The sequence below is a fragment of the Gastrolobium bilobum genome, unplaced genomic scaffold, assembly GCF_033153095.1.
Source record: "Gastrolobium bilobum isolate Gb01-03AN ecotype WA unplaced genomic scaffold, APGP_CSIRO_Gbil_v1 utg3020, whole genome shotgun sequence".
NCBI lineage: Eukaryota > Viridiplantae > Streptophyta > Magnoliopsida > Fabales > Fabaceae > Gastrolobium > Gastrolobium bilobum.
The window spans coordinates 19,529-46,722 of NW_026896080.1; the positions used below are offsets into that span (position 1 = coordinate 19,529).

The following is a 27,194-nucleotide window of genomic DNA, read 5'->3' on the forward strand; positions in this document are numbered from 1 at the left end:
GATCAAACAAAACCTGGCAATATATTCAGATCAGAATCATATACCAACATCCCTATTGTCATGCATAACTCAAGCATCCCTTTATGATTGACCAGTTCACAAAAGAATTAAGAATGATAAATAGAATAATTGCACAACATGAAAACAAGAACACTACATTGAGAGGAAAAAATAAATTAATTCAAGATTCAAAAGGGTTCCATCTAGCTTTAACTACAAAAGAAACTAGCGAGACATGGCAAAGGAAATGAAAACAAAAGAAATCATAAAGGCTTCCTCAAACTCCATCGCAATGAAGGTGTAGTGAATCTCTACGAATCTCCCAGCTTGATATCCTTTCATGAAAAGCTCTCTAAAAGGTCATGAAAGAACTATTCGTAAAGACGCCAGTGAATAGGAATTTGGATTGTGCTTTCCTTTTTGGGGCGCTCAAATGCCAAATCTTTTGAATGAGATTTTATCTACTTTTGAGTTTGCAAGTCCAAATGTTATCAATTATCTAAAACACCAAAAAATATAAAAAATTAACTTAATTAATCATAAAAAAATAACTTAATAACAGTTCATCTCATATTATTTCAATATTAACAATTTAAGACATTAAATTCATATTTTAAGACATTAAATTCATATTTTAATTCTTAATTTAGGATTTCTAAGTCTTCATTTTGCATATAAAATATTATGAATTTAAGGTAAGTATACCATGTGATGGGTATTGTATTCTACCAAATTCATGCTGAAATCCCATAGCTTCTTGGCCAAATCAACGTCTACTCCCTTTGAGTTTGCTTTGGCAACATTATTATCGACAAAATACTCGCCACTGATTCCCCTCGCTTGGGGGTGCAATGCTACATAGCATGTTGTTGCTGCTCCCTGTAATGAGGTTGAAAAGGTGCACATGGACTATTACAAGAATCAAATGTTAAATATTAAATTTTTTAATACTCTTTTATTATATTAAATAACAAAACAATGTCCCTGATATCTATTTATTCATAGGTCATATTGATTTAATTTACCTGCTGGATACTTTTAAGCATAAATCTCCCAAGTATTTTAATTACACCTGCATAAACCAAACATAAAAATATCCATAAAACCCAACAACTGTCATTATTTGCATGGAAAAGTACTTGCATAAAAAACTATATGTGAAGAAAAAAAAAAAATATGAAGACAACATGAATTGATGTTGCACTTAAAGTGCCATAATTGACAAAGGCTGTCTCCAGGTAAACATGAGAAGTGTTTTTTTTAAAGGATTGATTCTTGTTCAGTGAGTAAAAGGATAGTGTAATGTATAAAGCTCTCACTGTGCGCAGGATCCAAAAAAAAGGGTATATAGTGAGAGCCTTGCCTCGAATGTATAAGAAGTTTGTTACATTATGTAAATATGTGACACCAACCGTTATTTAAACAACATTCATGTACATATTACAGAATATTTCATTTACAAATCACATGATTTACATAATTCCTATACAGGCTAATAAACTCACATGAATAGTGCAATGTAGTAGTTACCAGATAGTGCCCTATTGTGACGAAAAATATTGGTGATAATGGTTCCCGGATGAAGAGAATTAGCAGTGATATCTACCCCATCTTCCTGATCACGATATAACAACAAACAAGTAATATTATATACATCACAGGCAAAACCAGAGGGCCATTTTTACTCACAAACAATTGAGAAGGAAGTCAACTAAACTAAGAGAGAAAAGAATGAGAAAACTAAACCAAATTTTCTCACAAGTGATGCAAAGTTTGAGCATTTCCATAAACCTGAAAGATTGGCTACAAACCCGATTGAAATCTAGGACTAACAAAAATTGGTCACTGATAATCAGAAACTTTTCCTTAAAATTAGTTAACAAACATCCATTAAAAAGATATGAACAGTTTTGACAAAAAGATATTAGATAATGAAGTAACATATCCTACATAACCAGTCCAGTTTTAAAACACTCAAGACATACACTTGTATGCAAATCACTACTCATTAGTGCAAGTTGGTGTGACAATGATTAACTCGTTTATATTGGAACCATCGCTGAATCATGCATTAAATAAACTTAAAAAAAGGTCAAGCCATGGTCTAGAATATTCGATCAGAAATATCAGTTTCTTGATGAAATTGTGAAAGCAAAAGACAATGAAAATAACATATGCAACATCAGGGCCATCAATTTCTTAATAATCAGTCAAAAGTTTAGAGACATTAATGAGATATGATTAATGTTAACTTATAATGGTTATCAATAACCAGCTAAAATGTTGCATTATGGTAAACAACACTATTAACTAAATCTTTCAACAAAGTAACACATTACTTATTTTACGGTACAATATTTTAACATACCTTGAATTGTCTTGCAAGTTCATTGGCATGTAAAATGTTAGCAAGCTTTGATTGCCCATATGCAAGTGAATTATTGTAACTGCACACAAGGAAGCAAACATAATGAACTACACAAAACAAAACACTTATCCTTTGCACAGATACCACAGGAACCATATATGTGTGCTTAATTCTAAATGCAGGTTTTCTGTATATAGACTTAGTCTGACACATTCTGAGTGATAGGTCACAACAAATATATACATAGTAATGTGACACCTAATGCCACATATGGTGGGCACCCAAAAACAAAGGGAACATAGCTGAAAGAGAATGTTGAGATATATAGTTCCACATTGGTTATATGAGCAACTAATGTGGCCTTTATAAGGCTTTGGGTACTTCCACCCCAAAAGCTAGCAGCTCAAAGGGTGAGAGTGCCCAAGGTCTTATAAACTTCACTTTAGTTGCTCATACAACCAATGTGAGACTATATATCTCAACAGAGAAGTCTAATATAAAATTAAATATCACTTATCAATTTAAGCTTTTGAGTTAAATTGATTGCATTACATAGCATTAAAGCTTGTCACCAAGTGGTCACAAATTCCATCCTCACTGCGCCCACTTTTCTAAAAAGTATTTAACTATGGAATTGATTGCTTTACAATCACAAATTAAAGATTGACAATGGTAATAAAATTGAAGTGTTTAGCAAAATTATTCTTGTATTGATAAATTTCTACAAGAGTAAGGCTTAGGTAGTTGTCGCCAGTCTTACCTTGATTGATCATTGATTTTATCAAAACGGATTCCTTCACGATATGTTAACTGGTGAGAAAACGAGGAGACATTAACAATTCTTCCTTGACTCTTACTTTCACTTGTTGTTTTCTTCATAGTATCCAACAAAAGATTTGTTAAAAGAAAATGACCTGTGGAATTATGTTAAATAAAATCAAAAGGATTAAGATCATTTTCACATCTTCTCAGCATATGCTTTTAAAGAAACAGTAGAAGAGTTATTTGATGTTTTATATAAATTATCACCCAATTATATAAGCTAAGAATGATCTTAAGTATAGAAGGACTACACATAGATTTCAAGTAAAAATGATTTATAACCCTTTCCCAGGACCCAGAGAGACAGGTTTCACATGTGTCTGCTGCTACAAAGTGACAAAACTAGCACCTTTCATCCCTTTCTTAATCCTCTGAATCAGAAAGAACAATAAATTATATTCCCTACACTACCTTTTTTTTTTTGTCTTATTGTTTCTTTTTTACCCCTTATACAATGAAAAGCTCATAAAAAATTTCATGTTACGAAAGGTTAGATATTCTATACATACCTAAGTAATTTGTTGCAAATTGTAGTTCAATGTTGTCATTGGACAGAGTGAAAGGGGGTGCCATAATTCCTGCATTGTTTCTTAAAGTTGCAACAAACAAATAAACCAGAAAACATTACTATTCCATTGTTTTTCCTTGAATGATTAGAATTAAGAAGTGTGTATAAATGGACATAAGAGTGAGTAACTGACAACTGTATTAAAGAAAACACACACGGGTTGGTTACTCGTACATGGGTATAATAATAAGAAATCTTATATCAAATCTTGATGGGCTTGTATCTAATAACTTATATATCTAATAAATAAGAGCCGCTAGATATAAAATAGGATTAATGGCCAAGATATAAAGTGTATCTTATATCGGTGCAAAATAATCTTAATCCATATATATATATATATATATATATATAGGTTTGGATTTGTCATTTAACATGACACAACAAACTTTCTTACACATACAAAATTTTGTGGAGTCCACATTTTTTGAAGAAAAAAGAAAAAAAAATTACGGCACGCAAAACGAATCTCTATAACATTACACAATCATTTTTTCTACAACATAACTCTTATAAAACCCATATATATATATATATATATATATATATATATATATATATATATATATATATATATATATATGTATATATGTTACATAGTTAAAAAATAGTTGCAGGAATGAATATTACTATTCCTGTAACATACTTCTTATATTTTCCAGGACATCTTATACTGGTGTAAGTAACTCATTTTTAACTACCGGTGTAAAATGATCCTGACCCTATATATATATATATATATATATATATATTTATACTTTAGAACTATTTCTCGATGGGGGCAGGGGAAGGGATATAACTCATAGTGTCAACGTGGTGGTAAAAAAAATCAATTAATACCGCGTACAAATAATAAGTTTTATCTATTAATTTCATATTTATAACTAATGATTGATATGATTTATAGTTGTAAGCTTATGCTAAATAAAAAGTGATAATATTTTTTAGTAAAAGAAGGTACGACAGTATGGAAGTTGGATAAAAAAAAACAAAAAGGAAGAAAGAAAACATGGATTTGTCAGACAAGAACAAAAGAAATGGATAATTCCCAGTTTCCAAAACAAAATAAAATAAAATGGGAAAACACTGAAAAAAGTGACCTGTGACAATAGCAGTGAGACCACTTCCATCGATTCCATGAGTGACTTCCTCTGCAGTGGAAGATGATGAAAACCCAGATGCCCCTTTTCTGCAAAACGGCCACATGTTTTTTTTTCTCTCCCTCAAGTCAACTCTTAAAACTCTCAATCTCAAAGGACTACAACCTATCTAGTATTTGTTCCTTATATATTTTTTTATATCATATGATATATCATACAAATATTGGACGACTTTTTATTTTTGTCTTAAGAGTTGGGAGTTGTAAACGTTGCATAAAATTTGTAGGAAGATTCCCTCATGTTTCCCATGGTGGTGTCAAGTTGAAAAGAAATAATATTGGGAAGGCACTTGTTACAAAATTTAAAATTCAAAGTATATGATATGAAATATTTTTTAATTAATATTGTGAAGGCACTTGTTACAAAATCTTTTTTATAATTATTAAAATTAAATTTTTGCCAACAAAAGGTAGAACTGAGAGCGGCAGAAGGAGGAAGAAGTCTTAGGAAGACCCTGTCGGATGAAATTAATGTACAGTTGAGATGTTCCTGTCCGTACGAGATTATATTAATGCGATAAAAGTGGTTACTTTTAAAAAAAATCTTTATTTAATAAATAAGAAACTAATTTTATAAAATATAATCAAAAGTCAAAGATAAAAAACATTTTTAATATTTAAAAAACTGAAATCCCTTTCTTTCGAAGTTATACACGTACTTAAAGCCAATATCCAATTTTGGTCTTCACAAAATTCAGTAGAAATATATATTTTCCATATTCATTCATGACTCAATTACTCTCTCTCTATTTTGTGTAAGGATAACAGCTCTAAGAATTTTTTTTATAATTATAAAACTTAGATTAGGAAAAAAATACGTCCCGTATAGTTTTTTTTATAATTGTATATAAATTATTTACAATAAACTCAAAACCATGTTGTTTTGAGACAAAAATTAAGGTATTTTTATAATATTAATTTATTTTAGAGTTATAATACTCTTTATCATTATAATTTTTTAATTTTTCAACCTTAAAACGACATCATTTTAAGAGTGAATGTAGATAACTTATCTGCAGTAATTGTACAAATATTTTTCTGTAAAACTAATATAGACGAAAAGTTCGTTCATGTATGTCAATCCTCATCGACAAGAATTCTTCATTTTAACTATAAAACTATCCAAAAGAAAAAATATTATGAAATAATTGTATAAAAATTAAATAATAATTAAATAATTTAATTATAATAATATTAAGAAGAAAAATCAAGAATAATTTACCAGTCATGTATTTTATTAGATGCGAGTAGAATTTGTAAAGAACCTTGGGATACACTACCCCAAAAGCTAGTTCAAAAGGTGAGATAGCCCAAAGCCTTATAAACTCCACTTTAGTATATATCTCAACACGCCCCTTCACACAATAGCTTATTGGGCTTGAAGAGTGGATGATGCAACAGGCCAAGTCTACTTGTGCTAAGAAATTCCACAAGAGAAAGTGGGGGACGGCGAGGATCGAACTCGGGACACGAGGCTCTGATACAATGTAAAGAACCTTGAGATACTCCACCCAAAAGCTAGCTCAAAGGGTGGGAGAACCCAAAACTTTATAAACTCCACGTTAGTATATATCTCAAGAGAATTCCCATCTCAGACTTGTTATTGTTACACAATTATAAATTAATTCTCCCATAAAATTAAGGGAAAAGTGTCTATACTTTTAAATTACACAACTTACATCCTTTCACTCTCACAAAGAGGTGGGACCCACAACTTTATTTTTTTTGTCAACTCTCTCTCCTCCTTTATCTATCTCTTTCTCTCTCTTAAAATGACACAACTTTACATCCTTCAAAATTATACACACTTTTCCCTAAAATTAATTATTCCCATATAATAAAGTAAAATTCTCACTTTTTTTTGTTTAGACAGCATATCCATATGTATGTATTCTGATAGGAGAAGGGTGAAGGGAAAAGAAGAACGCATGAGAAGGATAAAGATATAAAATTGGGCTTTTTAACCCATATAAATCAAATTCAGTAAAATATTTTATTCATTTAATTCTTTTGATAAATTATTTATTAATTTAAAGCGAAAGAAGTACACGACAATGCGCATAAAAATACACACGAAAGGCCACCATATCCTACATGTCGACGGACTGAGGTGCACACAAAGGATTTTTTTAATATGATCCAGGATTATCATAGTCTTTTCACTAAGAATTTTTTTTTCTCTTTTCTCTTTTTTTCTTACCTCCACGCCACCAATTTTTTCTTGGGCGGGGAGCACACAAAATTAGCTCCACACAAGATTGTGCCGCATCTAAAATGCAGAAAAGGACTATGTGCGTCTTAGGCTATATATTCGCGGTAGGCACTAGGCCGCTAGCCCCCTCCCCCACTCTCATTCCCTAATTTTCTCAAATTTCATTTTATCTCTACTTCGGTGATCTCACTCTCAAGTAAGTAGCTTTAACTCTACACTTTTTTTAATTCACAGAATTGACTAGGTAGGATAATTGATTTTATTTAGATAAGATAGTGACTATTATGGTTAGATAATAAAGTGATGTTAATATGCTTAGGTATTGTAGAAACATTAAGTTAGCACCTTAAAATTGTTAGAAATTAAGATTTAATGTGTTAATATATTAACACCCCGACTAGGAGGAACATATATTACACTGAGAATCTCAATAGCCGACTTACATACATATATACAAAAGGAAAGAATCCAAAACAACGTTTCCTACACTCTAATTACAAGGTTTATAAAATTCTCAAATACAAACAGTTGCAATTACATAACAAAAAACTGGTACAAAATGCATCATCCATGAAGAGGTTTTCCATGAGCTAGACGTTTTTCTACTTCCGCTTCTTACCTGAAATGGGTCTCGTAATATGGGTGAGATATAAATGTCAATAAGCTATAAAACTAACTTTCATACTTTGTAGTAATTCAAGGTATAGGTTTAGCCATATTTTTTTATGATTTTATATTGAAATTTATACTATTTTTTTCTTTAATCTAAATTCATTTGATTCGTGCATCTAGTTGAAGATACGTTGTTGGGTGTTTTGTTTTGTTTTTTTTTTCCATTGAGGCTGCCTGTGCTCGAGAAATAGCTGTCATATATCCTGCTCTGGTTGGCTGTTCTCTTAGTAACTGTCCTGCCATGTATTTCATAAAAAATAGACATGTACACACGCACACACACACATATAAAAGTCACTAGTCATTTTAAAGCTATTGTATAGGCACTTAGGGCCCGGATAAGCTATTGTATCTGTGTACCGCAAATAGCGATTGTGTGCCTGTCCATTATGGACTTGTATGTATATTGAGCTCAAGCACGTGACACGTCTCTCACAAGTGTAATTGTGGCACTTATAAAGGCATTATGCCCATAATTGTACTGTATGTATATTTATTTAATAGGTATAATACCACAACTGTAACTATAACATGCTCTTGGTTTCTCAAAGGAAGTGTATAACTAATCATGGAAATCGGTAAATAAACATAAACAAGGATTGGATCGTCTAACTACTATCTTTGAAGGAAAGCTCATCAATCATAACAATAACAATAAAGCAATAGAACATTGAAATTATCAAGGATCTAACTACACTATCACATTTCATGCTACAGGTATCCTCGCTAGTTGCTCGCTGAAGCGAGCTACACTAGCGAGGAAGGTTAGAAAGTGTATAAGCTAACAAGGAATGCTCACTCAAGTCCAACGAGCTACTCTAGAGAGCATTTTCCCCACGAACCTGCTCGTTAGGCTACTCGCACTACAAGAAAATTGATTTTCAGAGGCATTTATATCTGCATTTTGAGGCGGTTCAAACTGCCTCTAAATGCTTGGTTAAGCGGTTCATAAATCGTCTCATTTATCATAGTCGCGAGTATAGTACCCCTAACCTGATTAATTAGTAAATTACATGTAGTTAAGTAATTAAGCATGTATAAGTGGGTTTAATTAAGTAAAAGACCTAATTAATAAACTCGGGTCACTTTTGAGGTAAAAAATGCAGTTAGTGAAAATTATAGGGTAAAAATATGTGTAGGCAAAAGTACCCAAAATATAAAAGTAAAAGTAAAAATATTCCTAGAAAAATATTCCACACCTGTGGGTAAAGTTTGAAAGAGAACGGAGTTAAATAGGTAGATAAGCTTATACCCGGTGGATGTAACTTAACTATGTTAAGTGTAAAAAATCATAAAACCCCTCCTATTTTCTTCATCTTCTTCGACGACAACAGAGGGAGAGAAGGAGAGAAGCCATTATCTTGAAGCTCAAAACCCTAACTTCTCTATTTCTCCACCAAATCCATCCATTCCAAAGTCAATCTTGCCTCAAATTTCATCCTCTTTAAAACACACAACTCTATTTTAGTTGGGAACCAATGTGGGAGGAGATTTTGGTTGTTTGTGGGGGCGAACATCTAGAATATTGGAGGGCTTGTGGTGAACCATTGTCTCATGGATGCTTGATACTTCTTCCTTGGACCCTTGTGGTGGTGTTGTGGTAAGCATTTTCACCTTAGTTGGTGTGTTGAGGAGATGCATATTAAGGGTTCTGTTATGAAAATGTGGTTTAAGATTGAGTAGTTTGAGCTTGATTGAGGATTAACCCTTTTGGGAATGTTGCTAGGAATGAGAAATGAATGGTAGAAATGAGTTTAGGTTGTCATTTTAGCACGCTTTGATATTTGAGAAAATTATGCTTGAAATTAAGGATTTTCTTGAATGGTAAGCCATTGTTTGATTGTAGGTTTGATTGTGTTCCTTGTATTGATAGGATTGAGGTAAGAGAACCAACTGCAACCCTTGTGGTTGTGTTCAATTGAGGAAATGAAAGCTTTGAGGTAAGTTCAAGTGCGAGGTAAACCTTCGGACTATAGGGTTGATCCCCTTGAGTGGTCCATCAAACGCCATTAAGGAGTAATGGTTTATAGGTGTGATATGTAATGATAATAGTAAATGTATGCTCATGCATTGACTCATGCATTGATAAATGTTATGATTTCTTAATGATCGTTGATTGATTATCAATTGTTATGGTGATATTTAGTCGTAAATATTGATTGACGTTATGATTGATAGTATTATGACAAGGTGATTGGTAGGAACTTCGCTTGAAAACAATCCTATGTGGATCTCTCTTGGAGGTTCCTATATTGAGCTTAGGGACTTCTCTTGGAAACAGCCCTATGTGGATCTCTATGTGGTAAGAGCCTAAGAGAAACAGCCCTTCGTGGATCTCTCTTGGAAGTCCATGTGATGTTTAAGGATAAGATTATGTTAAGTTGTTGTTATTATATATTCACCGGAAGTGAACCTTTGGGTGGAGTAATCTCCAAGGACCTCTGGTTTACTATGGTGTATTCGTACATCTCACCCCGTGTGGTGAGGCATCATTTCAGGTATTAGCAGAGATGATACTGGACAAGGCAAAGGTCCCAAGTAGCTGGCCTATGATAAATGACATTTGGAGATTTCTTGTTATATAGAAATCCCTATGTATATGATATTTTGATGCATTAGTTGTATATGAATGCATCTAGGACTTAGAAGTTGATCAGTGATGTTGTATAGCCTTTGCGCACCTATTTTGAGACTTTAATCACTTGTTATTTCTAAGTCTTTGGTATGTAATCACTATGAAGAATGTTGTTGTAATTGATATTGACACATTAATGGAATGTGATGCTATGTTCTTGTCATTTTGACTTGCAGAATGAATTATGAAAATGATGTAACTATTGAGGCATTGATGTTGTAAACAAAAATATCTTGAAGCATTATATGATGTAAGATTGTCAATTAGGTCTTATGGTGTGGGAGAGTTAATTCCCCAAAGAAAAATAGGTTAAAACAAGGGAGGGCATGTGTTGCCTAGTTGGAAAGCGTTAAAATGCTAAAAAGGACATTAAAATGCGCTCACTCCAAAGAAAAAAGGGAACGTCCCCTATTGGAGAGCAGTGTAACGGGCTAATGAGCGTCAGAAGCGCAAAAAATGCATAGAATACCTGTGGTGGATGTTAAAACGCGCTATAGGGCGTTACAACGTGCTATAGTGTTATTTCCTTTGGGTCCTGAGCATTTTAACGCGCTATTGAGCGTTGAAACGGGCTACTAAAACAAAAAATGGGTTTGATGAGCGCGTTGAAATACTCTGGAGAATGTTAAAATACGCTACCCGAAATTAGCACAAGCATACTTTAGTAAAACTTGCATAACTTGAGCTACGGTGCTCCAAATTGAGTGAGGTTTAGACCTATGTGAAGCTAACATATAAGACTATAACCCTGTAATATATTAGAACCATTCATTGAGTATATAAATACCATTTTAGGATAGAAGTTGATGTTACAACTCCAAAAGTTCGATTTTGAAAGTTATTTTGCGAGTTTAATAACTCCGGCTATACTTAACCAAATGATTAATGTTATACCTTTCTGGAAAGCCCTAGAGGTATAGTTTCACATACTTACGTATTAGAGTTAATAGTTATATTGATGTTGATGTATGAGAACCCCAAAAAAACATGTCTGTTAAAGAACGTTATGATATTAAGTAAGCAATTAACTACTCCGTAACGTCACACAATTATACTTATCTCATTGGTTATTTTAAATACGATATTTCTTAAAAAGGGAAAAGGAACAAGGTTTTAAAAAGAAAAAGTTTATCCGTATTTTAATTGAACTAATGTGATTGAAATTGCGCTTAATATCATAAAGCAATGATAACAAACCGGTTCTAGAATGGGGTGTTACAGCAAGGCAAAATACGGCGATTTTCACAAAATGCTGGAATAACCGCCTCTACATGACAATTTGAGGCGGTTATTTTAACCGCCTCCAAAAGACAATCTGAGGCGGTTATATTAAGTGCCTCCGAATAACGTGTAACTGCCTCCGAATAGTTAAAATTATATAAAATTTTATTTTTAATATTAAAATTGTTAATTTTAAAAGTTAATATAATTTTTATTTTTAAGTTTTTATTTTTAATATAATTTTCGACAGTGATTAGTTAATATAATTTTTTTTGCAACAAATTATTTTTAAAAGTTAATATAATTTTTATTAGTTGAATATAAATAGCTTATTGAATTTTGAATATGTGTCTATTAGTGTGGGTTGTTATATAGAAGGGAATGAATAAAGAGGAACGAGGCCATCCAATGTGGGACTTCAAAGTGTAGGTGAGATGATTTTTTTTCAATGTGCAACAGTAATCTTTGAAAATTTATATATAACACCAGATGATTCAGCTTAAAAATCGGAACGGTCATATTAAAGTATTACAAGACAAGAACACACTAACCAAATTTGAGAACGATCCAAGGACTGAACACAGAGATCTCCTTCTTTGAATCTCACTGTCCGATAGATCATGAGCCGCCTCTAAAAATGCTTTGGAGGTTGTTATTTTAACCACCTTTAATGTATATTTTGAGGCGATTTACATGAATTGCCTCCAAATGTCTATTAGAGGCGGTTAAAATAATTGTCCACATTTACCATTCAGAGGCAGTTACAATAAAACCGTCTCTAATTGCTACATTTAGTGGCAACTATACATCAACCGCCACTAAATGATCAATAGGGGAGGTTATTTTAACTGCATCTAATATACATTTGGAGGTGGTTATGGTTGAATTGCCTCTAAAGGTAGAAATTAGAGGCAGTTTTAATGTAACCGCCTCTGAATGGTAAATGGGGGGCGATTATTTTAACCGCCTCTAGTACACATTTTGAGGCGGTTTCACGTTAACCGCCTCGAATCAATTAAATCGACGGGAAATATTGCCTCTATGTATCAATTGGAGGCAGTTTAAGTGAAACTGCCTCAGTTAAACAGCCTCTAAATACCAAATTTCTTGTAGTGTCGCTTCAGTGAGAAAGCTCAGCGAGTAGTACCAGAATGTAGATTTCTGGTTCTGCTGTTGGTTTAGGTGTTTGGGTTGTAAAAGCCCCTTCGATTTTCGACTCTAGAACATAATCCTATGTCTAACCATACAGGTAATCATGCATGCATGATGACCCTAGTCAAAATCGTAATGAGTCATGAGGCACTATAACATGCATATACCATTTACCTTACTTGTAAAAAAGGGTTATCAAATATTATTGAATTATATATTAATCTGATACAAAGAGGTCTCTATTTATAGAGACTAAAAAACCTAATTCTTGACCTAATGGGCTTGGCCCAATACAACAAATACTAATAATAATAAAAGACCTAATATTTACAACACTCCCCTTCAAGCTGAGGAATAGATATTTATCATTCTCAGCTTGCTAGTAAGTTCTTGAAATCTGTCTGAAGGAAGTCCCTTTGTCAATAGATCAGCTAATTGACTCGCAGTGGGAATGTATGGAGTGGTAATCAACCCGCTATCAAGTTTCTCTTTGATGAAATGGCGGTCGACCTCAATATGTTTAGTCTGATCATGTTGAACCGGATTATGAGCTATACAAATAGCAGACTTATTGCCACATAGCAGCTTCATAGGTCCCTCACATTTTATTTTGAGATCATTAAGTATAATTTTCAGCCACAGTAACTCACAAATGCCTTGAGCCATAGCTCGAAATTCAGCTTCTGCACTTGACCTGTCAACCACATCTTGTTTCTTACTTCTCCATGTCACTAAGTTACCGCAAAGAAACATGCAATAACCAGTGGTAGATCGACGGTCAGTCACGGATCCAACATAATCAGCATCAGTGCAGACTTCTAAAGAGAGATTGCCATCACGTCGGAATAACAATCCTTTACCGGGAGTAGCTTTAAGATACTGAAGAATTCTCTCTACTACCTGCATGTGTTTCTCCTTTGGATCGTGCATAAACTGGCTAACAACACTAACAGCATAAGCTAGGTCTGGTCTAGTATGAGCTAGATATATCAATTTCCCAACTAGCCGTTGATATTGTCCTTTATCAACTGGAGGATTCTCCTCTTCATAGCCTATCTTGTGATTCTGCTCAATAGGAGTATTAAAGGGTTTACACCTGAGCTTTCATGTTGTTGTCCTCAGCAATGAATTAAAAACAGAGAAGAAATTGAGATTCTTTACAAATGAAATTCATGAGGATAAACTTCAATTGACAGAAGATCAACATTTTATGATACAAGCTTATAACCATGCAATCTCTTATTTTCTATGATGTGCCCGACATCATTTGTGATTTTTCAACAGATCAGTAGAGATTATATATACAGACTTCCAAACAAAACACCCCCTCACTAGGAACTTCTCAAAAATTATGAGAATTTGTCTCTCTTGCACTCTAGTGTTTAAGGATGCATTTATCACTCAATCTTCACTGTACTCAAACTACCCTAAGCTTGCCCATCTTCTCACTTTCTACAGTAACAATGATCCATAGAGCAGATCAAAAAGGTCTTTGAATAGTTGGCAATATGGCTTGGTATGTAGCTTGACTAGGGGTAGAAGTTTATGCTAGAGGAAGGGTTCAGATTAAATGAATCAGATTCAGCTAAGAGGAGCATTACAATTGTATTTATCCATATTTTTCTTAATTCCCCCAACTTTCTTCCTTTTCATTCCTTGTACTTTCTTTGAACCTTTCTTCCTCCTTTTTCTTCCAGACACTTTGTGTCTTTAATCCTTTTTCTTTTTTTCTTTTTCTTTTCTTCTTTTCTTTCAGACACTTTGTGTCTTTAATCCCCTTTTCTTTTTCTTCCTTCTTTTTTATATCTCCAACACTTTGTAACACTTTGTGCATTCATTCATTACAGGAAACACTTTTCTCCCAGCAGAACTTTTCATCCAATATCACTTATCTGAACCTTTTAATCTGAAGAATTGGAATGAATGTAGGTTCTTGGTTTTATAGACAAACAAGGTTAAGCTCAAGGGTTTCATGCAATGGAAAAATTAAGGTTGGCCATTTAAACTTTCTGGTTCAAGAAGGAAGTGCCTCAATCATTTCTACCCTACACATCATAAACCATTTCAAGCAAGAAACAGGGCAAGTTCTAGAGTTATTCATGCAGTGAAGTGCTCTCTGAACAAAATTTTCTGTATAGGCTCAAATTCTCACAGTTCAAAGTGCATGCTTGACTTTCTCTATATGAATCAAAACTAATCTTTCTACTCTTACACATTGAATGAGTCATGCAATCATTTCATTTAAGCTCAACATGCAAGGTATAAGATTGTATCCTTAGTTTGATCAATCATATAAAACTTTGATCAGTCTAATCCTCATGGAATTCCGTATCAAAACTGAAATCCAAATTCTGTATCAAAACTAAAATCTAAATCACACAAGAAAACTTAGAAAAGAAAAAGATTGAGATATTTCCCTGTTTTGGCTCATCAATTTGTGCGACATCTCCATGAAGTTTGCATGTCATTCAATCACACCCAATTCCCAGATTTAAACGTTGCTGTCCCCAGCAACTAATTTAAATCTAAAACAGCAATGGATCACTGAAACACATTCATATATAAACCAATAGCATTAGTACTATCGTAATGTGCATCATGCAAAAACAGTGAATATCCCAATGTACTTAACTTAATTACAAAAGTAAACTAACAACAAAATAAAACTAAAAGAAACTAACAACAAAATAAAAAGAATTTGAGAGTGTGTGAAATGAGAGTGAGGGAGTAGAATATGAGAGTGTTTGAAATGAGAGTGAGGGAGTAGAATTTGAGAGTGTGAAACACATGAGATAACCATGTAAATCATATAAGTGGACCAGCGCTAAAATGTTGAAATCAAGCGTTTTAGCGCTGGTCTCCAGAGACATATGCACATTGATGTGCGTCGCATCACGCTAAAACGGTCACGTCTGAACGTTTTAGCGCTCTAGACCAGAATTTTGAGAAAAATAAAAATTCACACATAAATATAGATTGCTGAAAAATAAAAATTCAATCTCAAATATTAATGGTGTCTGTCAATGTTGAAAGAACAAATCCCCGGCAACGGCGCCAAAAACTTGGTGTGGAATTAGCAAGTGTACTAGTCACACAAGAAATAAAATGATGAGTAAAGATCGTTCCCACGAGGATTTATGTTCAAGCACCGACTAACCATATATACTTAAGTTGAATCAACCAGAATATTATTAATTGCATTGGTTTCTTGTCACCAGAAATTTAGTTGAATTGCATAAAAACTTGATAAACAAATAAAATGTGATTATAATTTAAACAAGTAGTCAGATGTCAATTTTTCTCAAGCATGAATTTATGGATGAACCAATTTCCATAATGAATTATCTACTATGTGATGTTGATCAACCTTTTTCTTATCATCAAGATGTAATGTCTTACTACCCTGATTGATACATAATCAGAAACCCCAATGTCTTGGTGATTCCCTTCTTAATACATGCATTAATTACTAAGGTCTTAAGATTACATCAGAATCCTAGCATCAATGTCTTGACTACTAGAACACTGATGATGAAGTTGTCAGATACAGAAACAATGTAAACATGTCTGTTCTACACTATTCCCTTAATAGAAATAATTAATCAAGATAACTTCATACAATCACATAAGAGATAAACAAAATATCTAATTAACCATTCATAAATTCACACTTGAGTTCCATTGAATCATACTACAAAGGACTCTACTTAGACATAATGAAAATATAAACAAGAGAAGAAGAAATATCAAACTCCATTGTCATGATGGTTGAGTCTTTAGTCTTCAATTACAGTTACATAAAATGTACTAACTAATACAATACTAGATCCTAAGAAATTTGGAAGTTCAGAGAGAATGAGGAGTCAGATCAGATCTATGAAAGATCTTATCTGATATCCCCTCTCCTAGTATGAGAGATTATAGATATGATAGGCTATGAGATCTGAGATATGTCAGAATGTGAAGGCCCTTGCCTTTTATAGAGTTACAAAATACAACTGAAAACTGCCATAGGCGCTAAAACGTTCATTGATGGGCGTTTTAGCGTCCATGTTTGATGGATGCCCAACTGCTTTTAATTGATTCCAACGTTAAAATGGTTGACTTGGACGTTTTAGCGTTCAAGACCAGAGTCTTTTCCCACATCAGAGCGCTAAAACGTTTGATCAGGAGGTTTTAGCGCCCAAGACCAGAAACTTTTCCAACAGCAGCGCACTAAAACGTCAGTGTTGGAAGTTTTAGCGCTCGGCACCAGCAACTTTTGTCTTCAGTTTGCAGCAGCGCGCTAAAATGTTCTGTGTGGACGTTTTAGCGCTCAACACTTGAGCATTCTCCCTTTCTTCAGAATCTTCTTCCTTCTCTTTTTTGCTTCTTGAGCTTCATTTTCGTACAAGAACAATGTAAATTTTCAACATAAGCTTCAGAACTTGTATTTAGGACTTTCTAGGAAATTAACCCTCTTTTCCATCCATTTAATCACATAAATTAAGCTAATTCATGCTTTAAAACCTTATAAACCAAGGGTTTATCACCTGCTTCTTTGAGAAGATCAAGAACATATTTTCTCTGGCTGATAAAAATTCCTTTCCTTGAATGAGCTACTTCTATCCCTAGGAAATATCTCAGTTTCCCTAGGTCTTTGACTTCGAACTCAGAGGCAAGCCGTGTTTGCAGAATCGGTTTTTTCGCAAAATCATCACCTGTGATAATAATTTCATCAACATATACAAGGAGCACAGGAAGCTTCCCATTATGGGAATGCTTAAATAAAAGAGTGTGATCTCATTGACTCTGTCTGTATCCTAAGGTCATCATAACCTTAGTAAACCTTCCAAACCAGGCACGAGGTGACTGCTTCAATCCATACAAGGCCTTTTTTAATCTACAAACTTTATTTTCTCCTTTCACAAAATCAAAACCAGGCGAGATTTCCATGTAGACTTCTTCTTCTAACTCACCATTGAGGAAAGCATTTTTCACATCAAATTGATTTATATCCCAATCGTAATGGGCAGCAAGGGACAACAAGACTCTCACCGTATTCATCTTTACAACTGGAGCAAATGTTTCTTCATAATCAATGCCATAGGTTTGAGTGTAACCTTTGGCAACTAATCGAGCTTTGTATCTCTCAAGAGTTCCATCAGAATTATATTTCAGGGCATAAACCCATCTGCACCTTACTTCTTTCTTTCCATTAGGTCTATCAATGACCTTCCATGTTTTATTTTTCTCCAACGCATTCATCTCCTCTTGCATGGCTTGAGCCCAATTCCCATCTTTCAAGGCTTCATGTACTGATTTTGGGATTGCAATAGAGTCTAGTGCTGAAACAAAACTTTTGTGCTGCACAGAAATATTAGCAGGGGAAACAAAATGGGAGATAGGGTATTGAGTACAAGAGGGACAGGAGGAACAAGATTTCTTAGGACAAGATTTTTTTCCTTTTCTAAGAGCAATGGGTAAATCATCAGAATCAGTAGTAATGGGTAAGTAATCAGAAGTATTAACATCAAGATCAGAAATATGAGATTCAGGACTTACCAGTGGTTCAGACGATCGAGGTTGCTGCTGAGGCGGATCAACTCAGGTGTCATAATCTTCTGTATCTCTAGTGAACTTGATGTATCAGTCACAAAAGGATCAGTCACAGGAGGATCACTCACAGGAGGATCAAACACAGAAGGAACAGGAACAATAGGGACAAGAGGAGGATACACTTACACAGTAAAGAAGTAGACACTGAAGACTCAAAGAAGGGAGGTGATGAGCTTTCTGGTTAAGGATTCTCCCCCTAAAGATGAGGACCTTGGAAAAAGGACTCAGATTCTTGAAATGTAACATCCATAGAAACAAAAAATTTCCTACTACCAGGGTGAAAGCACATGTAGCCCTTCTTATCGGGAACATAACCAAGAAAAACACATTTAATAGCCCTAGGGTCCAACTTACTGCGATGATGTTTATGAACATGAACAAAAGCAACACACCCAAACACTCATGGAGGAAGACTCATAGTTGGAATAGAAGGGAAAAGAGAAGTTATAGAGTGAATAAGACTTACATTGTCAAGTACCCGAGTGGGTAAATGGTTGATCAAGAATGCTGCAGTAAGAATAGCATCTCCCCAATAGTATTTAGGTACATGTGTCTGAAACATTAATGCACGAGCCACTTCAAGAAGGTGATGATTTTTTCTTTCAGCAACCCCATTCTGTTGAGGGGTGTCAACACAAGTAAGTTCATGAATCATACCGTTATTTCGTATAAATTGGGAAAAACTGTGATTAACATATTCAGTACCATTATTTGTTCTTAGTCTCTTGATTTTTTTACCAAATTGGGTCTCAACCATTTTATAAAATTGAAAGAACAGATGTGGTACCTCAGACTTTTCACGCATTAAGTAAACCCAAGTTACACGAGTGCAATCATCAATAAAAGAAACAAACTATCTATTTCCAGAAGCATGAGGGACTTTAGAAGGACCCCAAACATCAGAATGAATAAGATCGAAAGGTTCAACACTCTTAGTACTACTAGAAGAAAAAGACACACGATGATGCTTAGCAAACTCACAAACATCACAATGAAAAGACTCAACAGACTTAGACAAAAACAATGATGGAAATAAAGACTTGAGTAAACTAAAAGGAGGATGTTCCAAACGCTTATGATGAAGCCAAATCAAAGAATCAGCAGTTGATTGACCATGAGACATGAAGATGTGATCTGTTATTTTATTTGCGGGAGATTGTGACACCAGATAGTACAGCCCACCTTGCTCTTTAGCACTACCAATCGTCTTCCCCGTGGCGAGATCCTGAAAAACACAATGGGTAGGGAAGAAAGTTACAGTACAATTCAAATCTTTTGTAATTTTATCAATAGAAAGAAGATTCGTGGAGAGTTTAGGAACATGAAGAGCATCTTTAAGATGTAAGGACTGCTGTAAGTTTATGTCACCAGAACTCGCAACTGATGTATGTGAGCCATCAGCTATGGCTATTGTATGAGTTCCAATGGTAGGATGATAAGAAATAAAGAAGTCAGCACAACAAGTCATATGATCAGTAGCACCAGAATCAATAACCCAATAATGTTTAAAATCATTACATGAAGAAAGGAAAGAATGAGTTTTGGAGCTCATACCAGTCATAGCTAAAGCACTAGTATCAAATGGCTTACTCAGATAATTAAGGATGGTTCGGAGCCGTTCCAATTCATCTGGACGAAATGCAGGTTGGGTCTCATTAGGTGCAGGAGTTATTTCAGAGGAAGGAAAATGCGCTTGACCACGCATCATTGCCATCTTTTCTAAGACAGTTTGCTTTCCATGGAGGCGAAAGCATAAATCCTTGATATGACCTGTTCTTTTTCAATAAGAACACCATCGATCATCTCTCTTAGGTCTAGAAGATGCACCATCATAAAACTTTGTAAAGGAACTCCTTTGAGAAGAGGCCATACTGCACAAAAAATAGTCAAAGAAAAGCTCCAAGAATCCAAAAAATACGGAAAAAATACCAAACGATGTCCGATCTGAGAAAACAACACAGATCCAGAACGAGAATGAAGAGACGATCAGAACGCTCTTGGCCGGAGCTGAAAAAGGTGATCCACGCGCCTCCACGCGCCGGTGGAGGTGTCTACGAGTGGGCCTCACTCGCCGGGAAGGTGGTGGCGCGTGAGAGCGCGTGCGGTGGCCGCCGGAGCTGAGATTTATGTGGGAAGGTTGTCCGGCGAACGCGGTTCTATCTGTGTTTGTTCGGAGTTGAAAAACCCACCGGAAAAGGTCCAAAACCGATGAACAGGTGTTGTGATGTGTTTGACGTTTACGATTTTGTTTGGCTACTGTGTGTACAGAAAACGAGAGACCAAAAAAGATAGAACAATGGAGAAACTAGAGACAAAAAAAAAACAGTGGCTTCTCGGTCCAAGAGGTCCCCGGAAAAATTTTCCCAGTGGCAGCTGATGGTAGCGAGAGACGAAGAAAGGAATAAAAGGGTTTTGTAAGCGCGGAAGCAGAACCCTCAGGATCGAGAGCTTTGATACCAACTTGTAAAAAAGGGTTATCAAATATTATTGAATTGTATATTAATCTGATACAAAGATGTCTCTATTTATAGAGACTAAAAAACCTAATTTTTGACCTAATGGGCTTGGCCGAATACAACAAATACTAATAATAATAAAAGACCTAATATTTACAACAACCTCTTTTCATTAACATGCATAAAAGTCCTCGTATACAACATAAGTGCAAGCCCTTATATTCTTCTTTCTTTTAACCAGATAACTCACACACACACAGAGTAACAAGCACATGCATATCTCTCAAGCATAATCTCAGTTCCATTACACAGCATACATATGTAGATATATATTAGAATAGGTGTACTTTTACAGCTTACCTTATTTGAAGTCTCTTCATATGGTTGATTGGAGGGCTGAAACCTTGGCTTTAGACGATAACTACTCTTAAAGTGTGGTGTCTTCCTTAACTCTGCCCTCTTGTACAGCTTCCCCTTCTGTCTTAGTCTCCCAAGCTAGTAGGTTTATAAAAATTAAGGTACGAGTAGTCTAGCTTTTATTAAGAGGAAAGGTTGGTGATCATTGAGGAAGATACTTGGTGTGCTAAGTTAGGGATTTGAGATGGTGAGTTTGCATGTTAGGTGTGAGTATGTATGGAAAAGTGATGGAGGAAAGTATGAAGGAGAGTAGGCTGTGTTTGAAATTAAAAAGGTTCATTTATTAATATTATTATTATTATTATCTTTTTTACAGAAAGTGGATCTTACAATATATGTGTTTGTATGTATGTGTGCGGTTGTGCGTATGTGTAATAATTTATGGAATGATTATGATATTAATTTGATTTTGTTAATCAATTAACATGCATATGGAGGCTGTGTGTCTTTTTATGCAAGACAATGTCTTCCCATGCGCGTCTTTACGCGTGCTACCAGGCATTAGATTGGTAAATTAATTGCCAAAAAGATTAAATGGGTAAAATATTACTAGTTTTGAATTACATAGGTCAACAGCCCATGAAATTGTTGATAGCCCACTAGGCCTTGTAAATAGAGATGTCAAATAGGTTAGCCCGTCCTAGCTGCGTAGGTTAGAGGCAAAAAGCCTGCAATGCGAAATAGCCCTCAATAATAAAAGAAAGAAAGAAAGAGGAAGAAGAGGGGAAGTAGCATGGGGGATTTAGCGAAATTAAACATTTTTGAAACGTGTTAGATCTGGAGCGCATGGGTTCGGATACTCTAGAATCTGAAGTGCAACGGATCGAATGGAATGGGCTCCGATTAAAGCAATACAACTTTTATTAAGCAATCCAACAGATCCAATGCAAACCTTTTTTATTTTTTATTTTATTTTCTTATACAATTAATTTTATTTTAATGCGCGTTCAAGATAATTGATACAAATTATTGTAATTTTTATTAATTAATTTATGTATGTTGTATAATTTCATTTAAAATTTGAAAAAAATATCATTAAAAAATCAAAATTGATGATAATCAAAATTTGAAAATAGATGAAGAATATACTGCTTATAAGGAATAAAAAAAAATAGGTGCTTTTTTTATGGTAAATCATATGCCAAATGGATGAAGCGAATGCATCAAGAGATTATCTTACTCTTAATATTAAAGACTCTATTTTATATATTTTAGGGAAAACTTTATTTTCACTTATTATGATTTTATGATTTATCATTTAACCTCCTATGGGCTAGGGCCAGACCACGAACCACCCAAAATTATAATTTCTTAATTTTTTTTTAACATATTCAATAAGTTAAAAATTATTTTAACAAATAAATATTTAACATTTTAATAAAATAATATCTGTACACAAATATACAAGTAAAAGTGTAAATAATATTTTAATATAAGTGAAAACTTAATTTTACGATATTTACTAAATTCGTTATTAAATGATGCCATCAAATGAAAATTTTCTCACCAATAGTCATAATATAACCATTCCTGATAGAAACTCCAGTGGAAAATCAAAAGTAACAATGGAAAAAATGTTCTTAATACCTTTATTGAACTACTGTTCTTAGTATGCTATATATTTAAAAATTAAACCATTGATTTTTTTCAACTATTACCGTTACAAAAACCATTTTACTTACATTAACCACAAAATTATCAAGGTGTATTATATACAATATGTTTCAGTGCAAATTTGGATATATAATATGCTTAGATGTCAATAGAAAATTTTATTTTTACTATGCACAAATGAACTTCTCTATTAAAATAAAGGGAAAACCATCTATCCTTTTAAAGGATATAAACTTATATCCTTTTAGATCATAACCGTTGATTTCCGTCCATCAACGGTTATAATCTATTGGGTCAAACTTAATGGGCCAAATTTATTATTAATTAATTAATAATAATTTTAATCCAATAAATTATAATCGTTTATGGACAAAAATCAACGGTTAGGATCTAAAAGGATATAAGTTTATATCCTTTAAAAGGATAGATGTTATTCCTTGAAATATATCACTATTGAAAATTTTATTTTTACTTATATTATGTTTATAATTTATTTTATATTTATAATATTTGAATTTTTTAAATAAGATATTTTTTATGAAGAAAAAAATTTAGCAAGCGGATAAGCCCTAACCTAACTCGCTAAAATATAGGTATTTAAAAGTTAGGGCTAAAAGAAATCCTAATAGATGATGACCAAATATAAGACTTTACAGGTCGGCTAGCGGGCTTTAATACATTTTCACACCTTGTGATTGTTATGTTGGAGACCAATGTGTTGGAGGATAATGGGAGGATAGGAATTAAAGAATAGCCAATTAATTAGCAAGTTTACTGTTTTACACAATCAATGATTGAGGATTTCACCCAATTTAATGACAATTGATGCTGCCATGTAATGGGTCTCCTTAGATACAGATTCTATGCCAATAGATTCATTGAAAATACATATGTCACTGTCGTTATATCATAGATATTTATATGACATCTGCATTGACAATTGCTTTTGGGTATTCTACTCAATTAATTTCATGCTGAAATCCCAAAGTTTCTTCGCCAAATCAGTGTCCTTTCCTTGTGAGCTTGGTTTAGCCAGATTATTATCCGAAAAATACTCGCCATTAATTCCCTTCACTTGTGGATGCAATGCTACATAGCATGTAGTTGCTGCTCCCTACAATGAGGTTGAAGAAGGTGAACATGGACTATTAGAATCATCACAAATTATGGAATTTTTAGATTGGCTTTTAGATTAAATAAATAATTAATAACACAATGTCCCTGATTCAATAGGTCCAACTGGGTTAAATTACCTGCTGGACACTTTTAATCTCATACTTCCCCAAGACATTAAGTAGATCTGCATGAATCAGAAAGAAACATAACCATAATATATATATATATATATATATATATATATATATATATATATATATATATATATAGCATAAAAAAAGATACCGAAGAATACAATTCTATAAACAATATCAGTTGACGTTGCAATTGAGTTCTATAAACTATAAAGGATGCCTCTAGGTGAACATTTGAAATTGTTTCAATAGAATGCTTAAAATATTGATGATGTTCAGCATTTCTGAATTCAATATTCAAAAGGGCCATCCTATGGAACATAAAACTATTGTTTTCTTCTTTTACAAAATATAGGATTAAAACACCTAGCACTATGAAGAAGACATGGAGCTTATTGCATTGTGAACACACTAAAAAAAACCACTTCCAAATAAATCTCAACTAGCATGGGTGAGGTAAGAGCAATTCTTATACTCAACCTTACCCTTATATATTTGTATATTTGTAAAGGGACTGTTTTCCAAATTTGAACCACTGAACAATGTAAAAGACAATTCAATGAAAATAAACAAATAAAAGGTATCCTTCAGATGATGGAGGGTTATGCAGAGTAGTTCATTTAGTTCCCAAATCCCACAATGTACATAATTCCTAGACGGACCTTAAATTCACATGAATGGTTAAATGTTGTAGTTACCTTTCGGTACACCGTCATAATGCCCATGATTTGCAATATTAGTGACAATAGCTCCAGGATGAACAGAATTTGCAGTAATATGTACCCCATCTTCCTGATCAAGATGTAACGATTAATATTAGACATATCATATACAGAAGCAAAACCAGAGGACCATCTTTACTCACAAACAAAATCAAATTAACTCATTCACTAATGTAACGTATTAATTATATTACGGTACAGTAAATATCAGCATACCTTAAGACATCTTGCAAGTTCATTGGCATGTAAAATGTTAGCAAGCTTTGATTGTCCATAAGCACGCCATTTTTGGTAACTGCACACAAGGAAGTAAAAATAATGAAACATACATTAAAAGTAATCATATCTGCGTGCTCAATTCTACATGTAACTAAGGTTTGCATAAGTCTATAAGATTATAACTATATCCACGTGCATCAAAATCATATTAGTGTGTTTTCTGTACAGAGAAGTTAATCTGATATACCCTCTATAGTGACAGAAGACCAAAAAATTTATACATAGCAAATTAGCAATTCAACATGTAATGTGACATATAAGCACAAAAAGTGAAAAACACAAACATAATATTGACTACTATTTCTTTTAACTTTTACAATTGAACAAATATTGGAGTTGAATTTCCAATGTTAATAAAACTGAGTCTCGAGCATATTTCGTAATTAAGCTACATCTTACCATGATTCATCATTAATTTTATCAAAAAGGATTCCTTCAGGATATGTATATCGGTGACCCTCAGAGGAGACATTGATAATTCTTCCTTCTTTCTTGCTTTCATGTGCTGTTTTCTTCATAGTATCCAACAAAAGATTTGTTAAAAGAAAATGACCTGTGAAATGATGATAAACAAAAACAGAAGAATTAAGATCACTTTGACGTCTTCTCAGTCTAGACATATAAAGAAACAGTAAAAGAGTAATTAGATATTTCATATAAACTACAAGGGAAAGGTTATATTTACGAATTTTTGTTTACAAATTCTTATAAACTACACTAAGTATGACCGGTCATACTTCAATTAAGAATGTATGACCGGTCATACTTAGTATAATTTATAAAAAAAGTTTGTAAACGTATCCTTTCCCAAACTACAATACAATAATATAAGCTGATAGGCTGAGACAGATCATGTGAGTAGTGAGACAAAACATAGATTTAATCCATCAGTGATTTATAACTCACTCCCCTTCCCAGAGAGAAAGATCAGATTTATCATGTATATGCTATAAAAGTAACAAGCACCTTTATCCCTAGGTTGTTAAGTACCTGCATCAGATAGAAAATACACCTCATTACCTACACTCCCTAGAAACTTTTTTTGTCAAAGTTTTTTGTCTTTCTCTTTTACACTGGAAAGCTCATAAAAGATTACATGTAACCAAATATCAGACATTTTCTACATACCCAAGTAATTTGTGGCAAATTGTAGCTCAATGTTGTCTTTGGACAGCATGAAACGGGTAGAACAAATTCCTGCATTGTTTCTTAGAATTACAAAAAACCAACCAAAAAAACATTACTACTCCATTTCCCGGAATGATCAGAATTAACTTACATATGTGTGGGTGTGTATATAAAGACAGAGTAACTAACAACTGTATTGAAATAACATTCTCATGCCCTCACCTAAAATTTAAGTTTGTAGGTGAGTTGTTCCGATATAGGATCAAGTGGTCTAGAATTTGATTCTTATGCCCTTATTCTTGTAATAAAAGGTTAAATTTTGGCGTAAAATAGGTGAGTTTGTGCATTATTTCTACACCTCAAGTATAAAGGGTTCTTCTATCGGGGGTGTTAGAATATATTCACCTAATAGCTTGTTGATGGCAAAAACATTGAATGGGTAAAGAAACATACGACAAAACATTGATAATGTAGCCAATGTAATCTTCTTACATGAGGATGTTCAATGGAAGACCAGAAGAATTAAACTGTGACACAAATTTACGAACTGATGCCATTGAACTAAGATCTAACTCCATGACATTAACTTTAGCTTTGGGAATCTCCTTAAGTATTGCTTCCTTGACATCTTTGGCAGCAACCATATTTCTCACCCCCATAATCACATGGACCCCACGCAAAGCAAGAACTCGTGCAGTTTCAGTGCCAATACCATTGGTTGTTCCTGTTATTAGAATGTCCACCACCAACCAAAATTTGCAAATAAAGGGACACATAGCTTACTAAAAGCATGTAAAGGACAATTAAATAGAAATATAACCTGTGACAATAGCAGTGAGGCCAGTCCCATCAATCTCATGAGTAACTTCCTCTGCAGTGGAAGATGCTGAAAACCCAGAAGGAGACATGGCTAACTCTATT

General features: G+C 33.7%; 1 protein-coding gene across 5 annotated transcripts; it reads right to left on the bottom strand.

Annotated features, from left to right (window-relative positions):
- Positions 1 to 234: 234 nt before the first annotated feature.
- LOC133297685 (short-chain dehydrogenase TIC 32, chloroplastic-like) lies at positions 235 to 27,194 on the bottom strand. 5 transcript variants are annotated; one of them, XM_061496854.1, is made up of 9 exons: positions 27,094 to 27,194; positions 26,766 to 26,997; positions 26,274 to 26,353; positions 25,545 to 25,698; positions 25,083 to 25,161; positions 1,531 to 1,615; positions 1,026 to 1,072; positions 706 to 879; positions 235 to 499 (listed from the first exon to the last, which is right to left on the bottom strand). In XM_061496854.1, the coding sequence occupies exons 1-9, from the start codon at positions 27,179 to 27,181 to the stop codon at positions 458 to 460; spliced, it is 981 nt and encodes a 326-aa protein (XP_061352838.1). In that variant the 5' UTR covers positions 27,182 to 27,194; the 3' UTR covers positions 235 to 457. The 5 variants fall into 5 exon arrangements, with proteins under 5 accessions (XP_061352838.1, XP_061352842.1, XP_061352841.1 ...); XM_061496858.1 differs by lacking the exons at positions 235 to 499; positions 706 to 879; positions 1,026 to 1,072; positions 1,531 to 1,615 and adding exons at positions 23,741 to 24,008; positions 24,148 to 24,194; positions 24,530 to 24,535; positions 24,855 to 24,936 and having other exon boundaries at positions 25,545 to 25,672; positions 26,278 to 26,353; XM_061496857.1 differs by lacking the exons at positions 235 to 499; positions 706 to 879; positions 1,026 to 1,072; positions 1,531 to 1,615 and adding exons at positions 23,741 to 24,008; positions 24,148 to 24,194; positions 24,530 to 24,535; positions 24,855 to 24,936.